At 51.3% G+C, this 15391-nt stretch overlaps 1 protein-coding gene across 4 annotated transcripts in view; it reads right to left on the bottom strand.

Annotated features, from left to right (window-relative positions):
• The window catches only part of GHITM (growth hormone inducible transmembrane protein), a 148451-nt gene that overhangs the window by 52461 nt on the left and 80599 nt on the right, over positions 1–15391 (bottom strand). For all 4 annotated transcript variants that reach the window (XM_069610821.1, XM_069610824.1, XM_069610822.1 and 1 more), the window contains exon 6: positions 12264–12372. In XM_069610821.1, the coding sequence (XP_069466922.1) occupies positions 12264–12372 (109 nt within the window). The remainder of the gene's footprint in view (positions 1–12263; positions 12373–15391) is intronic.

Genomic DNA, 15391 nt, shown 5'->3' on the forward strand with positions numbered 1-15391 from the left:
CTCATCAGGCTCACCTTCAAGCGAACAGGTTGCGCAGCACTGCTTAGCCGACTCTGGACGCCTCCCTGGAATCCCAGTCGACGCAGTAGAATCTCGTGAAGGGGTGTGTTGACCTCCATATAGCAGCCCTACAGATATCCAGCAGGCGCACACCAGACATGACGCCGTAGTTGCAGCGATCGCTCTGGTCGAATGGGCTCGGACGGCCAGGAAACGGTCGGTTTGCCAACCGATGACAATGGGTGATGCACCTGGAGAGCCACCTGGAAATGGAAGCCTTTGAGAGGGCCTTCACTAGGTTCACAGAGACAGCTGTGATGTCTTCCGAAAAGTCTTTGTGCGGTCCGCGCTCTAGCCACATCCAGCGAGTGCAAAGTCCTCTCAGCCAGCGACGAAGGGAAGAAAAAAGGCAACACCAAGGGCTCGTTGAGATGGAAGTCTGACGGCACCTTGAACATAGAGGGGTGCATCCTCACCACAACCCTCGTTTCGTGGAATGTCAAGTACGGAGACTTACAGGAGAGGGCCTGGATCTCTCCCACTCGTGTAGAGGTGATGGGACACAAGAAACGCTGTCTTCCACGATAGGAATTTCAGAGGCGCCGAATGCAGAGGCTCGAACGGGGGACCTATGAGCCTAGTCAGCACCACACTGAGCTCCCACGCCAGGGCCGGAGCCTTCACCGGCGGGAACAAACGGAAAAGTCCTTTCATGAACTCCTTAACCAGGCGATGCGACCACAGCCCCAGAGTTCTGGTATAGCGGGAGATAGCCGCCAGATGAATTTTGATGGAGGCATGCGCCAGCCCCGCCTTGGCCAGCGACAGCAAGTATGCAGTACTTGAGGGGCCGTAATCCGTAGAGGGTTTATCTTCTGTGCACAGCACCAGACGGTGCACCTCCTCCATTTATGTCCGTAGCACTTAAGAGTCCACGAAGCCCTGGCCTTGGCAAGCACATCCTTGCAGTCCGCCGGGATCTCGTACCCTCCAAACTCTAGCGCTGCAGGAGCCAGGCCTGCAGCTTCAGCGACCCTGGGTCGTGGTGCAGAATCGCGCCTCTTTCCCTGGAGAAAAAAATCTGCGTCTGCCGAGGCTTGACTGGAGGGGACGGCGACATGTCCAGAAGGTCCGGGAACCATATCTGCCTCGGCCACGCTGGTGCGACAAGGATCATCCTGCACCGGGACCGTCTGAGATGTCGCAGAAGCAATGGAGGAAACGCATAGAGGAACAGGCCGTCCCAGGGGAAAGAACACACCCTCCCCCCCCCCATGCTCCCCGGCTGGGGAAGTCTGCTGGCGAACCTCCGGCACTTTGTGTCCTCGCTGTCGCAAACAGGTCGATCTGGGGATTGCCCCATCGTCGAAAAACAGCAGATCCACTTGATCCTGTCGCAGCTCCCACTCGTGGCAAGATCTCAGCTCCCTGCTGAGTGAGTCGGCAAGAGTGTTCTTCACTCCTGCCAGATGAAAGGGTACCAGGTACCTCCACTGGGCGACGGCCTAGTGCCACAGATCCTGCGCTTCCTTGGAGTGCCGGGGATCTGGTGCCCCCCTGGTTCCCAATGTAGAACATCGTGGTGGTGTTGGTGGCAAAGCCGAAAGAGGGAGATTCATGACGACATGGCGAGCAGGGACTTTATGGACCTCACCCTGGCAACTTCCATGGTCAACAGCCGTTGTACCTTGCCCAGCATGGCTTTTATCCTGGCCGCCGACGGTGCGGCCAGGCGCGCCACTGTGTTGAGCCTGGACCCCAGGAACCGAGCGTCCTGCGATGGAACCAAGCAGGATTTTGCATAGTTTATCGAGAACCCCAGTTCCATGAGCAGGCGGACGGTCCTGGATGTGTGTTCGACAGTGAGTTCCCTTGACTTTGCTCGGATTTGCAAATCGTCCAGATAGTCGTAAATGTGGATCCCCTGCAGGTGCAGCCGCGCTGTCACCGGTGCCAGACACTTGAAGACCCTTGGGGCAGACTTCAAAATGAAGGGAAGGGCCTTGAATTGATAGTGCTGTCCTTGGATCATTAAGCGCAGAAACCTTTGATGTTCCTTGTGAATGGGGAAATAAGCATCCTCTTAGTCCAGCAACGACAGGAAGTCTCCCAGCACGTACTGAAGGGTGACCATCCAGAACTTCTGGGACTTTATTTGTTGAGGCGGCGGAGATCTAGAATGGGTCATTAACCGCCGGTCTTCTTTCGCACGAGGAAGTACCGTGAGTATACGTGGAGCCCCGGAGCCTCCTCGGGGCGAGTTCCATCGCGCCCTTTTTCAGCATCGCATAGAAGCAGTTGTGTAACTTGGTTTTCTTTCCTGGCCACAGGTGGAAAACGGGGACACTTCCTTTGGAACTCTAGGGTGTGTCCGTGGGCCAGGGCACCCAGCACCCAAAGGTTGGTGGAGATGGACTTCCACACGCCGAAGTTCGCCAGCCGGCCTCCCACCGGGGTGCTCGTGTGGGGGCCAGACATCACGGCCGGTCCAGTCCTGCTTCGCAGAGGGCGTACCACATTGGCGACGACGATTTACTCCGGCCTTGCTATGGCCTATGTAGGCTTCCTGGGACGGAGAACGTGCCGCTTGACGGTATGAAGAAAATCGGCCACCAAATCCTTTGGAGGCACCCTGTGACCTGCCTCCGGAAGCCCAAAAGGACAGCCGTTGCTGCTGAAGTGTGCCCAAGGCACGTGCCGTCTTGATATCTGCCTTGATGGCCTGCAGTGACTCGTCCACCATCTTGCCGAACAAGTTGTCTCCGTCGAAGGGCATGTCCAATTAATACCCTCGTCTGGACGTCCTAACGGAAGTTCGTGGCCTTTAGCCAACCACGCCGAAGGCAAACGCTGCTGCCCATCTGGCTGAACCGGGTGTCAGCGATGTCCATTGTCACCATGATGGCATGGTCCGATGTCACCTCGCCTTCTTGTAGGATTTCAAAGGCCTCCGCCCTCTTGTCTGGGAGGAAGTCCAGGAGAGGGGCGATTTTAAACCACAGCTCCCTGTCGTAGCGGGCCATGATGGAGAGAGCATTGGCCGCCTTAATGGTAGTCACTGCCATGACCTGTCCCATGCGTCTAGCTTCTTTCCCTCGCCGTCCGGTGGGGACGTGGAAGACGATGCAGATTTCTTCCTTCCAGCCGCCGAGAGTCCAGGGACGGCGGTGCTCTGTGACACCCGGTGCAGAGTCTGGAACCTGGTATTTCTTCTCGTACCAGTCTCTCTTCGCGGGGGTCGAGGACGGGTCCTTCAGGAGGGACAGCCCTTCGTCCCAAATGTCATCCAACCGTGGGATCTAGAGCACGGTTTTCCTCTTGGCCTCTAGTCGTTATCCCTTTTCCTTGGGTTGAGCTGAAACAGCTCTGAGGCCCTAGTAAGATCATGGCGTGTAAGGAACCGATCTTGTCGGGGGTAGAAGCCCCGGGTACCCGCAACGGGATCTGTTGCGTTGTCGCTGCCGCCATCTGTACCAGTCATCGCCGTATCCGGCTCGTCCCTCGGCGAAGGGGATGGAGGGGGAGGCAGGGTACGTGGAGGATGGACTCGTCTCCTCTTAGTTGGTGGATCCTCTGAAGGTTCAGATGCCGGATCGCCCGTTGGAGGCGTGGGCAGTGCACAGGATGTGCAGAGCTTGTAGGATGTCCGACATGGGGTCTGGTTCCTCACCACCCTGTCGTTTGTCGGTTCCCTCGTTGCTCTCCCCATCTGCCTCGTCAGGGTCCCTCTTAGGACCTGGCCTCGCCGCCCTTCTTCTCAGGCACTGTTGTCAGGCTTGAAAGCTCCTACTCTGAAGAGATCTCTGTCCAGCTGGACCACTGCACCCCCCCATTCTTCTCGGCTAGGGGCAACGGTCTTAGGGAGATGATCGGCATCGCCTTCTCAATGGGCAAAAAGGATTCCCTCCGGGCGGGCAGGGAAACTCGTCTTGGTGAATGTCTACTGGGAACCCGCATCCGCGGCCTTCGCCAGGGACGCCACCACTCCCTCAATAGACGCTTTCGCCTGGTGAACCTGAGCCTTCACGACCTTGGGCGCGTCTGAGGACTTCACTGTGGGGGGAGGGTCAGCACCTTGTTCCCCCCTTTGCTTTCTCCGTCAGAGTCGATCGGGCCTTCTCCAGAAGCTTACCCAGGTGCTCTTGACTTTTTCTTCGCTGAGCCTGAGCGTTGGCTTGTGGTTGACGGCATCGGCGATGCTGCGCCCAGCCTGGCTATCGCGGAACCGTAGTGAACAAAGTGTGTCAGAGGAAACAAAATTCAAGTTAAAGTGGTGACCGGCAATGAGTTGGGGAGAGGGGGCCCCCGAAATTCGGAATCACAGATCAGGTCATATAAACCAAACAATAATTGAAAAACATGAATATTTTATTTAAATTTCATTTGTTTAAAACATACATATTAAATTTTAAATTTTGTTACGAGCTCATCTCTAAATAGCAGCATATTGTTGTAGAATAAAGTGCATAGTGAAACAAAGTGCCAATATAAAACCAGACTGAAAATTCAGTCAGTATTAACTTCATGTTGCCAAGCTGTCTGAACCTCAAGTCGGCTGAAGAGGGTCACCCGGCTGGTGGTCAGAGGCTATGGCCACATTTAACAATGTAGAGAAAACCACAAAAATATATGGACAAGACAATAGTAGTTCCTAATTAGAAAAAGGGGTGCCATACGTCATATCGCGGAACCGTACCAACGGCGCTCCCGGTGCCTGCAGACTTGTGGTGCTTTGCTTTCTGTTGGGCCCCTGTCACCAGAGTGCCCTCAAAGGTCTTAGAAGAGCACTCATTTCCTCTTGGGCGAAGAATGTTGCCGGGGCTCACCTGCCACCGGGTTCTTTTGTCTCCAGCCACTCAGCGAGCCGCTTGCGACAGTCCTTCATGGTGCGGGAGGACATGTCCTTGCAGAACGCACAGGCCTCTGCCACGTGCGATTTGTCCGAGTGTAGGCAGTAAAGGCACCAGGAGTGCCCATCCTCCAGGAAAATGTTCCGTAGTCCGCAACCTGGGCAGATCCTGAACAGAGGCATCGAGTCTCCCTTATCTTCAGCCATGTCCACCTGATGTAGGCCTCAAGAATCTTCTTGTGAAGTTCGACGGAAAAAAAAAAAAAAAAAAAAAAAAAAAAAAAAAAAAAAAAAAAAAAAAAAAAAAAAAAAAAAAAAATCGCCCTTGTGGGGCGTTGAAGCTTCCGAAAACTGGTCTCCGTTAATCGGATGACGAATCTTTGGAGCTTAAGGCTCAATCTGACCCGAAAAAGAGAAAACTCTTATAAAAAAAAAAAAACACGCGAAACGCGATAAAGGCTTGAGAGCAATAGCACGAGGACTCCCAACACTTGAACGTGCTGTAAAAATCTGACGATGGCTGCCAGAGGAGGGGCTTAGGTAGAGGGCAGTATGACCTCAGAGACCAGAGATTGGTTATTAGGAGAAAGACAGTTCAGAAACGAAACTGAAACTGATTTTTTCCTTTACCGAGGATTCCCAGCCTGACAACAGCAAATACGGTAGCACCTGCGGAGCCGTGACTGGTAGAGGGTCGATGTTCTGTGTATGGCACCAAACAGCGAACATCTTCCATTTTAGCATATAAAAGTAGACGATGCTCTGGCTTTGGCAAGTACCACCTTGCAGTCCGCTGAGAGCTCACAACCTCCGTGGAGAGGTGCAATTCTCGCCAGGGAAGCGGAATTGCACCTCCTTCCCTGGCGAGAATATCTGCGACCACTGGAAGCTTGACTGGAGGGGACGCGGACATGTCCAGAAGGTCTGGGTACCAGATCTGCCTCGGCCATGCCAGTGCGACAAGGATAATCCGCCACCGGGACCGTCTGAGTTGATTGACTAGTCGAAGCAGCAACAGCAAAGGAGGGAACGCATACAGAAATAGACCATCCCAGGTGAATCCGAATGCGTCCTCCATGCTCCCCGGCTGGGGAAACCTGCTGGCGAACCTGGTGTTTATCACTGTCGCAAATAATTCAATCTGGGGATTACCCCCATCTGCTGAACAGGTGATTCACTTGGTCCTGCCGAAGTTCTCACATGCATCTCCCTGCCGAGAGAGTCAGTGACAGTGTTCTTCACTCCTGCCAGATGAAACGGGATGAGTAACATCCCCTAGGCGACGGCCCAGTGCCATAGGTCCAGCGCTTCTTTGGAGAGCACCGGGGGGTTGGGGGGGGGGGGGGGTAATCTGGTGCCCTCCTGCTTCCTGATGTAAAACATTTTGGTGGTGCTGTCCGTGAACCCCTGTACAAGGCCCCAAAACAAAGCCTGCCGCTCCAACACGTTGATGTGCAACAATTTCTCCTCCGGTAGCCACAGGCGTCTTGCAATTAGACTTCCAGTGCAAGCTCCCATCCGTCCGTTGTGACTGTCTCCTGGTGCGGTGGGGTTCTGGAAATCCGGCCTCCGGACAGATGTACGTGAACTTCCCACCAACTGCATCGCTTGACGGAAGCTATTGTCAAGTGTGATTTTGCCCTGGAAGCTTCCCGACTCCAAAGGGCGTCGAGGAACTCCTTTAGCGGACGCACCCGTAGCCTGCATAGACAGATGAGGTGGATGCATGACGACATCATGCTGAGCAGAGACTTGATTGACCTCACTGACGACCTCCAGGGCCAACAGCCATATCTTGGCCAAGATGGCTGCTATCCTCCTCCGACGGAGACGCCAGGCACGACACTGTCGAGTCAGGATCCCAGAAAAAGCGTGTCCTGCGATGAGTCAAGCAGGACTTTGCATAGTTCACCAGGAACCCCAGATCCGTCAGTAGGCGAACGGTCCTCACTGTGTAGTCGACGGCGATGTCCTTTGAACTGGCACGGATGAGCCAGTCGTCCAGTAAGGGTAGATGTGAATTCCCCCCGCAGCTGCGCAAGCCAGGCACTTAGTGAAAACCCTTGGCGCCGACTTCAATACGAAGGGAAGCGCCTTGAATTGATATTGCTTCCCTAAGCGCAGAAACTTGCGGTGCCCCTTGTGGATGTGGAAGTATGCATCCTCCAAGTACAGTGACGACAGGAAGTCCACCTCTTCCAGCTGTCCGACCATGTGCTGAAGAGTGACCATCCAGAATTTCTGGGACTTTATGCATTTATTTGGTCGATGTAGATAGAGGATGGGCCTCCAGCCTTCTTTTCCACGAGAATGTACCTGAAATACTCTCCAGAGCCTCTTTGGGCCACTGGTGGTATTCGGGGACACTTCTGTTGAAATTCCAGGGTGTGTCCGTTGGCGAGAGTGTCCAGCACCCAACGGTTGGTGGAGATGGTCTTCCACACACTGACGAAGTTCACTAGGCAGTCTCGCACCGGGGTGCACGGGTGGGGGCCCGACACCACCGTCTGTTCAATACTGCTTGGACATCAAAGGCGCCTTGGGGACCTTGGTGACGACAACGCACTGTACTGTACTGGTGACGACAACGCACTGTACTGTACTGTACTTTTTCCTCGTACCGGCACCTCTTCACCGGGGCAGAGCACGGGTTCTTCATGAGGGACAGTCCCTCGTCCCAAATGTTGTCAAACAGCGGTATAGACAGCACTGTCTTCCTCTTAGCTTCCCTGCGCTGGTACAGGAAGCCCTTCTCGCGGGAGCCAGTTGGAACACCTCCGAGGCCCTGAAGATCATGGCATGAAACAAGCCAATCTCGTCGGGCGGCAAGGCTCTGGGTGGCCAGGAACGGAGATCCACTCTGTAGTCGTCCGTACCCGTGCCTGTCGTCGCCTTATCCGGCTCTATCACGTCCCTCGGTGGAGAGGGAGGCGATGGATGGGAAGGAGGTGGAGGGTGAACTCTTCTTGTGCAGGGGTTCTCCCGACGGCCGCAGTGCCGTGGGGTTTACCCGCTGGCGACAGGGGCACCCTGGTCCGAATCGGAGCACAGGGTGTGCAAAGCCTGAAGGAAGTACATCGAAATGGCCGCTGTAGGCGGTGGTGGCTGCTGCGGTGGGGACGGTGGCATTGGCTTAGCGTCCTTTGGCTCCTGACTGCCCGGGCTCCACCTAGTCTGTGTCTTCGCCACTCTCCACATCTGCCTTGTGGACCTGACCTCAACAACCTTTTCATCCAAAAAGGTTGTAAGAACAGCAAGCTCCTCCTCCTCGGAGATGTATGTGCCCTGCAGAACTACCGTGCTCGCCCCCCCTTCTCAATCAGAGGAGACTGTCTTGGGGAGATGACCGGCATAGTCTTCACCGGTGTCTTCTCTACGGGCAGAAAAGGTGATTCCCTCCTGGCCTGCAGGGAAAGTCCGCTCTGGAGGCAGTTTCCTGTGAACCTGCATCAACGGCCTTTGCCACCTGGGCCTTCACCAGGGGGAGCCGAGGTCAGCGCCACGCTCCCCTTTGGCCTTCTCCGTTGGAGCCGACTGGGACTTCTCCAGAAGTTTACCCAAGTGCTCCGACTTACTCTTCTTCGCCGAGCCGGACTGTTGGCTCGTGTTCAAAGGTGCCGGAGAAGCTACACCAGTTGAGGAGCCTGACCCAACGGTGTTCCCGGTGCCTGTGGACTCGCTGTGCTTTGCCTTCTGTTGGGTCGCCGGAGCGCCCTCAAAGGTCTTAGAAGACCGCTCGGATTCCTTCTTGCGGCTGGGTGACCGGGGCTCACCCGATGAGCCACTTGTTAAGCCATATCCTTGCAGAACGCACAGGCGGCCTCCACGAGCGTCCGGTCGGTATGCAGGCAGTAGAGGTACAGAGTGCCCATCGGCATAGGCCTTCAAGAATCTTCTGGAATCCTCCAAGAAGGGAACTCAACGAAAAATCACCCTTGAGGGGCACAGAAAGTTCCAAAAAACGGGTCCCCGTTAGTCAGATGATGGATCTTGAGACTCGATTGACTGAAAAAATTAGAAACTCCAAGAAAAATCGCAAACGCAGGAAAAGCTTGAGAGCTATAGCAGGCACGAGGACTCCCAACACGGTGCGGTAAAAATCTGACGATGGCTGCCAGAGGAGGGGCTTAAATAGAGGGCAGTCATTGGCTGGGGCAGTATGACACAGAGACCTGTGATTGGTTATTAGGAGAAAGACAGTTCAGAAGTGAAACTGAAACAGATTTTATTTTTACCGAGGATTCCCAGCCTGACAACAGGGAATATTCATGAGCATGTGAATCCATGCGAATCCATGCTAGACCCCATGCTGGAGAAAAAGAGTAAACACTGAGTGTGGAAAAAGCTTCCCATTCACTGATGTATAGGGAATAATAATCCACCAATAAAGCAGAAAGTTCTGGGGTTGACAAGTCCGGAAGATGCATCATTGCTACAAAAATCTTACATAACAGCATGAATCTAGGTTCTGTGGGGCTTTGGTGGAAGCTACAGCTTTGTGTTGCAAACACCCCTTTTTTATAGGGCTACCAACTGTTCCCTATTCTGTATGATTTTTCTGGTGTTTGAAAAGTGGCCACAGTACTAAAATTGGATGGCTTCTGCACCTAGCTAGACATCTTAACCCAATCAGCTGTTTCTGGAGTCGACGCAGAAATCTCAATGCTCACAGAACAGGGTGACTTTGCTTCTGCTTGGGTTGAGGTTTTTGCTCAATAGACCGGCTCAACACAAGTCATTTAAAGCTAGGGACCAATTGGTGGGTTTTTCTTTTGGATACCTCCACATTCGGATGTTCGAGCTCAACCTCTGCCCTCAACTGCATTGGGGCCTCCTTCATGGTAGAGGCTGCGCTCTGCGTAAACTTGGCCCGCATGGCATCGGCTGCTTAGCGCTCAACTCAGCACTCTTTCAAGGTTGTGGTCTTCAAGGGTTTTTATGCGGAAACTTGCCTTTGGTGCTCTCCTTTCGAAGGCAGCTATTGCACACTTGTGTGCCCTTCTAAAGGAACTTGTGATTGCACTCACATTGCGTAATTGGTTTAGGCCGTTTTGTCATCCTGTACTCAAGTGACACCAAAGATGATTTTTTTTTTTTTTTTTAAATGTAAAATATGTCACACAGCCCACAGCCTTGTCCTTCACACTCCCTGGCTAATATCTAATGAACAATTCTATGGGGCTTTGAAAGGTTATGATTTATACTATATCGGCAAATTATTTTCAATTTGTCCAAGTTGAGATGCTTTGTCATCCACAGTAAAAGATCAAGGCACATCAAAGCACGGCACACACATGTAAGTTTGTCAAAATGTAATCTGTAGAAAAGGGCGCGGGTGTAAGGAACCCCCCTCCCCCTCAGTCACCAGTGACCTCGCCTTTCCCCCTCCCTTCATTTTGTTCAGAGGTTTATCCAGCCCGCCAAGAGTGGACCCAAACCCAAGCGAAAAGTCCTGGGCGTGAAGAGGTTTCGTCCCCAGGATCAAAAGGGAGCGCCAGTCAAAGCCCTCATCCCGGATGTGCAAAACTATGTCCTAGCAAATGGGGGTGAGCCCCTTTCATGTTCCCCCCACTAGAGAAGAAAGATGGGGGCTGTCGGCTGCCACAAGGGAACAGTATAGTCGCCGGACAAGGGATCATAGAAGGTCCATTACCTTCCAACCATGGCAGGCTGGCCGATCCTTGTGAAAGAGGGGGTTGCACCTTTAAGCCTCAGGCGACCCAGGCCATCATAGGCCACAACGGAGGAAGACATCCGGGCCCGTTGTCATATCCATCTACTGCGGCTGTGCTCTCTCCCCTTGTCCCCACCTTGAGATTCAGTTCCCCCCACCCCCCCCAAGGTGTTTTCTGTCCCCGGAAATCTCGGTCCCGGAACGGAGATGCCAGAGCCCAACGAGGGAGACAATGCAGGAATCGGAGCACTAGTCAGAAGCTATGCCTTAGTAAGCTCCACTTCTGCAAGCTACATTGCGGCTTCCACACCGTCATCGGGCTCCAACATTGGTGCCAGCCCAGGAAAGACTCTCTCTAGCTCTGCTCTGGCCAGCCCAATTATTGACGATGACCTTGTGTGCAATCTCCCCCTGGGCAACAGATGTTTCGGGAGTGCGCCTATGCCCATAGTGTGTCCATTGGCTAGCCCCTCTCTCCACCTATCCCCACTTAGGGCGTCCAAGCAACCAAAATGTGAAACCTCCCCAGCTATAGGGCCGGTTATTAACCCCTCAGTCGAGGTGGATCTGTCATTCGGAGGGTGTAAGTGCAACCAAGTCTTGGCGGAGTTGGCTGCTATTAGAAATTTGCTTACAGCCCTAATAGCCATTCAGGGGAGTCCTTTTCCTTTCCGATTGTTTGTAAGGGTCACTCCGACTCTTCTTTGGCCCACCCTAAGAACCAAGACACTCGATTATAGCTCCAATATCTTCTTGCCCTAGCCTGTTATCTGGGATCGTACATTCGGCCATTGGAAAAGACCCCAGGGCAGAAGGCACCAAGCATAGTGGGGTGGCGGACTATGCCCCAAGTCCAGTAGGTCTAAAAAGCCCCAATTTTAAGGGGGGGGGGGAAGATCGCCTGTGGTCCACGACACAGATGCAGTCCATCTCAGCCTCCTGTTCAAGGCCAGCCTGTTCGAGCTACAGTATCTTCACGGGGTCCCAAAAATGGGAAGGAAAATGCTGGCGTCCAGGGAGTCTCTTGTAAACAAAAGTGTACACTGGCTACGATCCGTGAGAGGATGTTCCTTTGTGTCCAGGGAAATATTGGTGGGCTGTCGGAGATTGGCCAGTTTGGGCAAGAGTTCGGAGGACACAGTAGAACTGGCCTTTTGGGACTGGAGACTGGCGAGCAGGGTCCTGGGTCAATGGGGGGGGGCGGGGGAACGGGAAGGACGCCAGGGAGCAGAATCCTAATCAGTCCACACCAATATTTAGGCTCCGAATCCCCCTTGAGGCCTGTCAGGAGGACCTACCCCCCTGTCTGGGGCAAACCTCATTCCCCTGGGCTGTGATCCGACAAACTTTTTGGGGGGTCAGGCCCAGGCAAGGGGAGTTACCCAGAGAGTGATGGGGTCTTTTGATTTATCCTTTTTCTCTCCTCCCTCCAGTAATTCTTTGCTGTACTTTTCCACTATATGGTCTGTTGATTGTAATTGCTTCTTGTGTGCTGTTTTTGCTTTGTGTTTGATGGATTTTTTTTTGTTATCCGAATAAACTTGTTGACTGACTTGACTAATCTGTGCCTTGGCAAGCTCATGCGGCTATGTAAAAAAAATATACGGTACCTTAAAATGAATGGCTAAAATGGTTTAAGAAAAAGCTCACCATAATTAGATTTGTAACCATTTTGAGCATACGTCCATAATTAGCAGTTGAAACAAACGTGTTGCTGGCAATTATATGATATGAACATACCTGCATGCAACATCCAGGCAAGGTGCTTAGCCCCAGGGTTTTCTTCATAAGATATTGATCGAACCAACATTCCAGCTCCAATCATTGCTGCAAATGTTGCACCAATGGCCTGCAAAAGAGAACGTGCCATTAAGAATCACATTGTCACATACTCCAAGATTCAACAAAGCAGTTTTTATGCAGTTGATCATTACTGGACTACAGATCAGTACATTCGGTGCTCAAAGTCCTTGATGAAGAAAAGTTAAAAATGAGTTAGTAAAGTTAGAGGCCATTCCCAACTAGCAACCGAAACAAGCCCATTAATAGACTCAAAAGATGAGCATATGTAACTGAAAATAAGGCAAGTAAATATTTTAAAGATTTTGAATATATTTAACAATAAATGTTGATCTCTTCGAAAGCGCCTATGGCATCAGACAGTCATGTTTTGCTTTCTATCATAAATTGCATCCTTAACAGGGATCTATTTTAAGAACCTAGTGAATATATCCAATGGAGATTAAGAAGTTGCTTATTACCTTTTGAAATCCTAGAATTCAGGAGGGCTGCACTTTTGCAGTATTCTAGAACATGCGTAATCATGCTACACTCCTCCTCAGCCACCTCAAGACATCTTTTGAAGTATAAGTTGCTGCCCTGCCCCTTATTTCTTCATTCCTCTCAATACACAATGCTTATCTGTGAAATTTAAAGGAATGGTTCGGTCAAAAATTGTTATTGTCCCTACGGGTCGGCCATGTGTTTTTAAGCCTAAGCCGCTCGATTTTAGAAAAATTTCCTATGGACCTTAACCGAATTTTCGTCCATTAAACGCACGCGAAAAGAGGCATCAGGGCGCTGCCATTTTGTGACAATCCTATCAGTTGCCCCATCGCCCTAGCTGACCTGCTTTTGCGGCACTAAATCATATCCCCTGCCCCTGAGCCTGTCATCAGCAGACACGTACCGGCCATTTCACAACGCCAAAGCATGTCTTGTGTCAACATTCGCTGCGCTTCAGCTAATGACGTGTCGCCATGGAAATGGCAGGACGCCACTTTCCTCAATAAGTATAAACAGACCGATTCACAACACAGCAGCAGATTTTTTTCAATTCCCTTCCTCGCTCTGTGTTACTTTGAGTCTTCTGTGACTCGTTTCTGTGCTCTGGTCAGCTACCTTCGTTGCTTGTAGCCCGTGTGAACAGATACCAGTAAGACCGCTATAAATTATTTTAGTTTGTTTAACACACAATGGCTACAATAATGCCCTACATGTACTAGCCCGAGTATACCGAGGAGGAACTAGTGGAAAGGGAAACACGCGAAAACGATGGATCTTCGGACGGCAGTTGGGAGGACGATTCAACAGCTGAAGAGCATGGACCTAGTCGCATGGACGGTGTTTCCACCTGGTGCACATGCAATCGGTGCGAGCCAATGCCAACCGAGGACGAGAACTGCTGCTGCTGTGAAAACTCGGGATGCGGGACCTACATTTCGGAAGGCGAGCCACGACCGCAATGCATCACCGAGCTGCCAGACTTCAGGACAGCCTGCCTCACATGGTCCGTGTTGAGGATGGTGCTTATGCACGAACTTCGCGCTCGTAATCAGAGTAACAAGTAAGTATACTCTGCTTGTCATGCCACTCCTATTTCATGGTCTTCTACTATATCCAAAATTACATATGCATGTCATTGTAACACGAAAGTCGTTCAATAGTGTGCAGTGTCTAGATAGCATTTGTCCGAGCAGAATGCCATTAGTTACAAGAATTGTCATTGACAACAAAAGTTTATTAAACTTATCTTGGTCATTTAAAAACAGTTTGTTTCATTCCTTTTCACAGGTGTTACAGGCTGGTGGCCTATCATTCCTTTACATGGTGGCTTCACGGGAGGCTTGGACACCGCGTTCGAAGAGTAATACCCGCCTGTGCCATTCGTGCCATAAGAGAAACTTTCTCAAGTGACAGCGGTCAGTACAGGGGATTTTCTCTCGCTGTGCTGCAACCTGACCAATGTGTAAAGTCTTGTATTTTTGTTTCAAGTCAAACAAGTTTATTCGGTTGTATAAAGCAACCATTAAACGACAAGTAAACACAATTATTACACTGATCCAAATTACAAAATCTTAAAATTACACTTCCATAAAAATAGAATGAACATTACCAAAGGCAGCATATAAATACATTTAGCAATTGGACGGTTGCCTCGTCATGAACTACATTAAAGAATATTTTAGTGATGATTCATACGAAAAACAGTACAGAATGCTTTGACCCATTACGAGTGCTATAAAGTTTTTCTTACAGACCTTCACCACCTTGCAGTTTCAGAATACGATTTCTAAAATACATCGCTCTTTTCAGGAATGTCAAAAGAGCCCATGCGGTGTAAACTGTTTCGGCGCTCAGGAGAAACACAAGAGCAGCCCTGTGTGTGCGGATCATCGACTTCTTAAGGGCAGGAATCAGGGACACTTACGAATACCTGCATACCCTATACAGAAGAATAGCAAATGAGAGAGATCCTCTCTACCGTGTCCACAAACCGGGCAACCCGCCGAGTTGGGAAAACCCTTCCATTTATGAGTGTTGCCTTGCAGCCGAAGGCAATCGAACCGTGCCCTCGTAATCAACCACCTGTCCTTTTTTAACGTACTCCAAAGCAAGTAAGGTTGGATTCCAGTTAGGCAACTAATGCTTGAGTGAAATTCACCATTACTATGGCCACGCTCTAGCAAAATTCTTTTACTTACTATGGTTTCACCCAGCATGGCTTTGTAGACAGACCCCTCACTTTTGGGCAAAATAGTATCAGGCGGAAAAAGGGCGCCTAAATTGGCTTCACCCAAAATTGAAGACATACGCTAGCCAGGGAATTTTTTTCCAGCCACATTTACCTAGCACAGTACGAATAATAGTATGGCACAAGGAAGCATGCTCATTAGCCAACAGCCTGACCCAAAATAAAAGAGGGGCCAACGCCCACTGATCTTCCCAAAACTCCACACCCAACTCCCTATGGACGGCTATTCCAGATACAATGGACGGGAGCCCGAGCAGGTTTTTAAAGAATTTGCTCTCCTTACTCTGGATTTCCTCTGCATTCTGGAAACCCCAGATAGCTGCACCGTACAAAG

Source organism: Ambystoma mexicanum, chromosome 8, assembly GCF_040938575.1.
Source record: "Ambystoma mexicanum isolate Mex_15411 chromosome 8, UKY_AmexF1_1, whole genome shotgun sequence".
In the NCBI taxonomy this organism is placed as follows: domain Eukaryota; kingdom Metazoa; phylum Chordata; class Amphibia; order Caudata; family Ambystomatidae; genus Ambystoma; species Ambystoma mexicanum.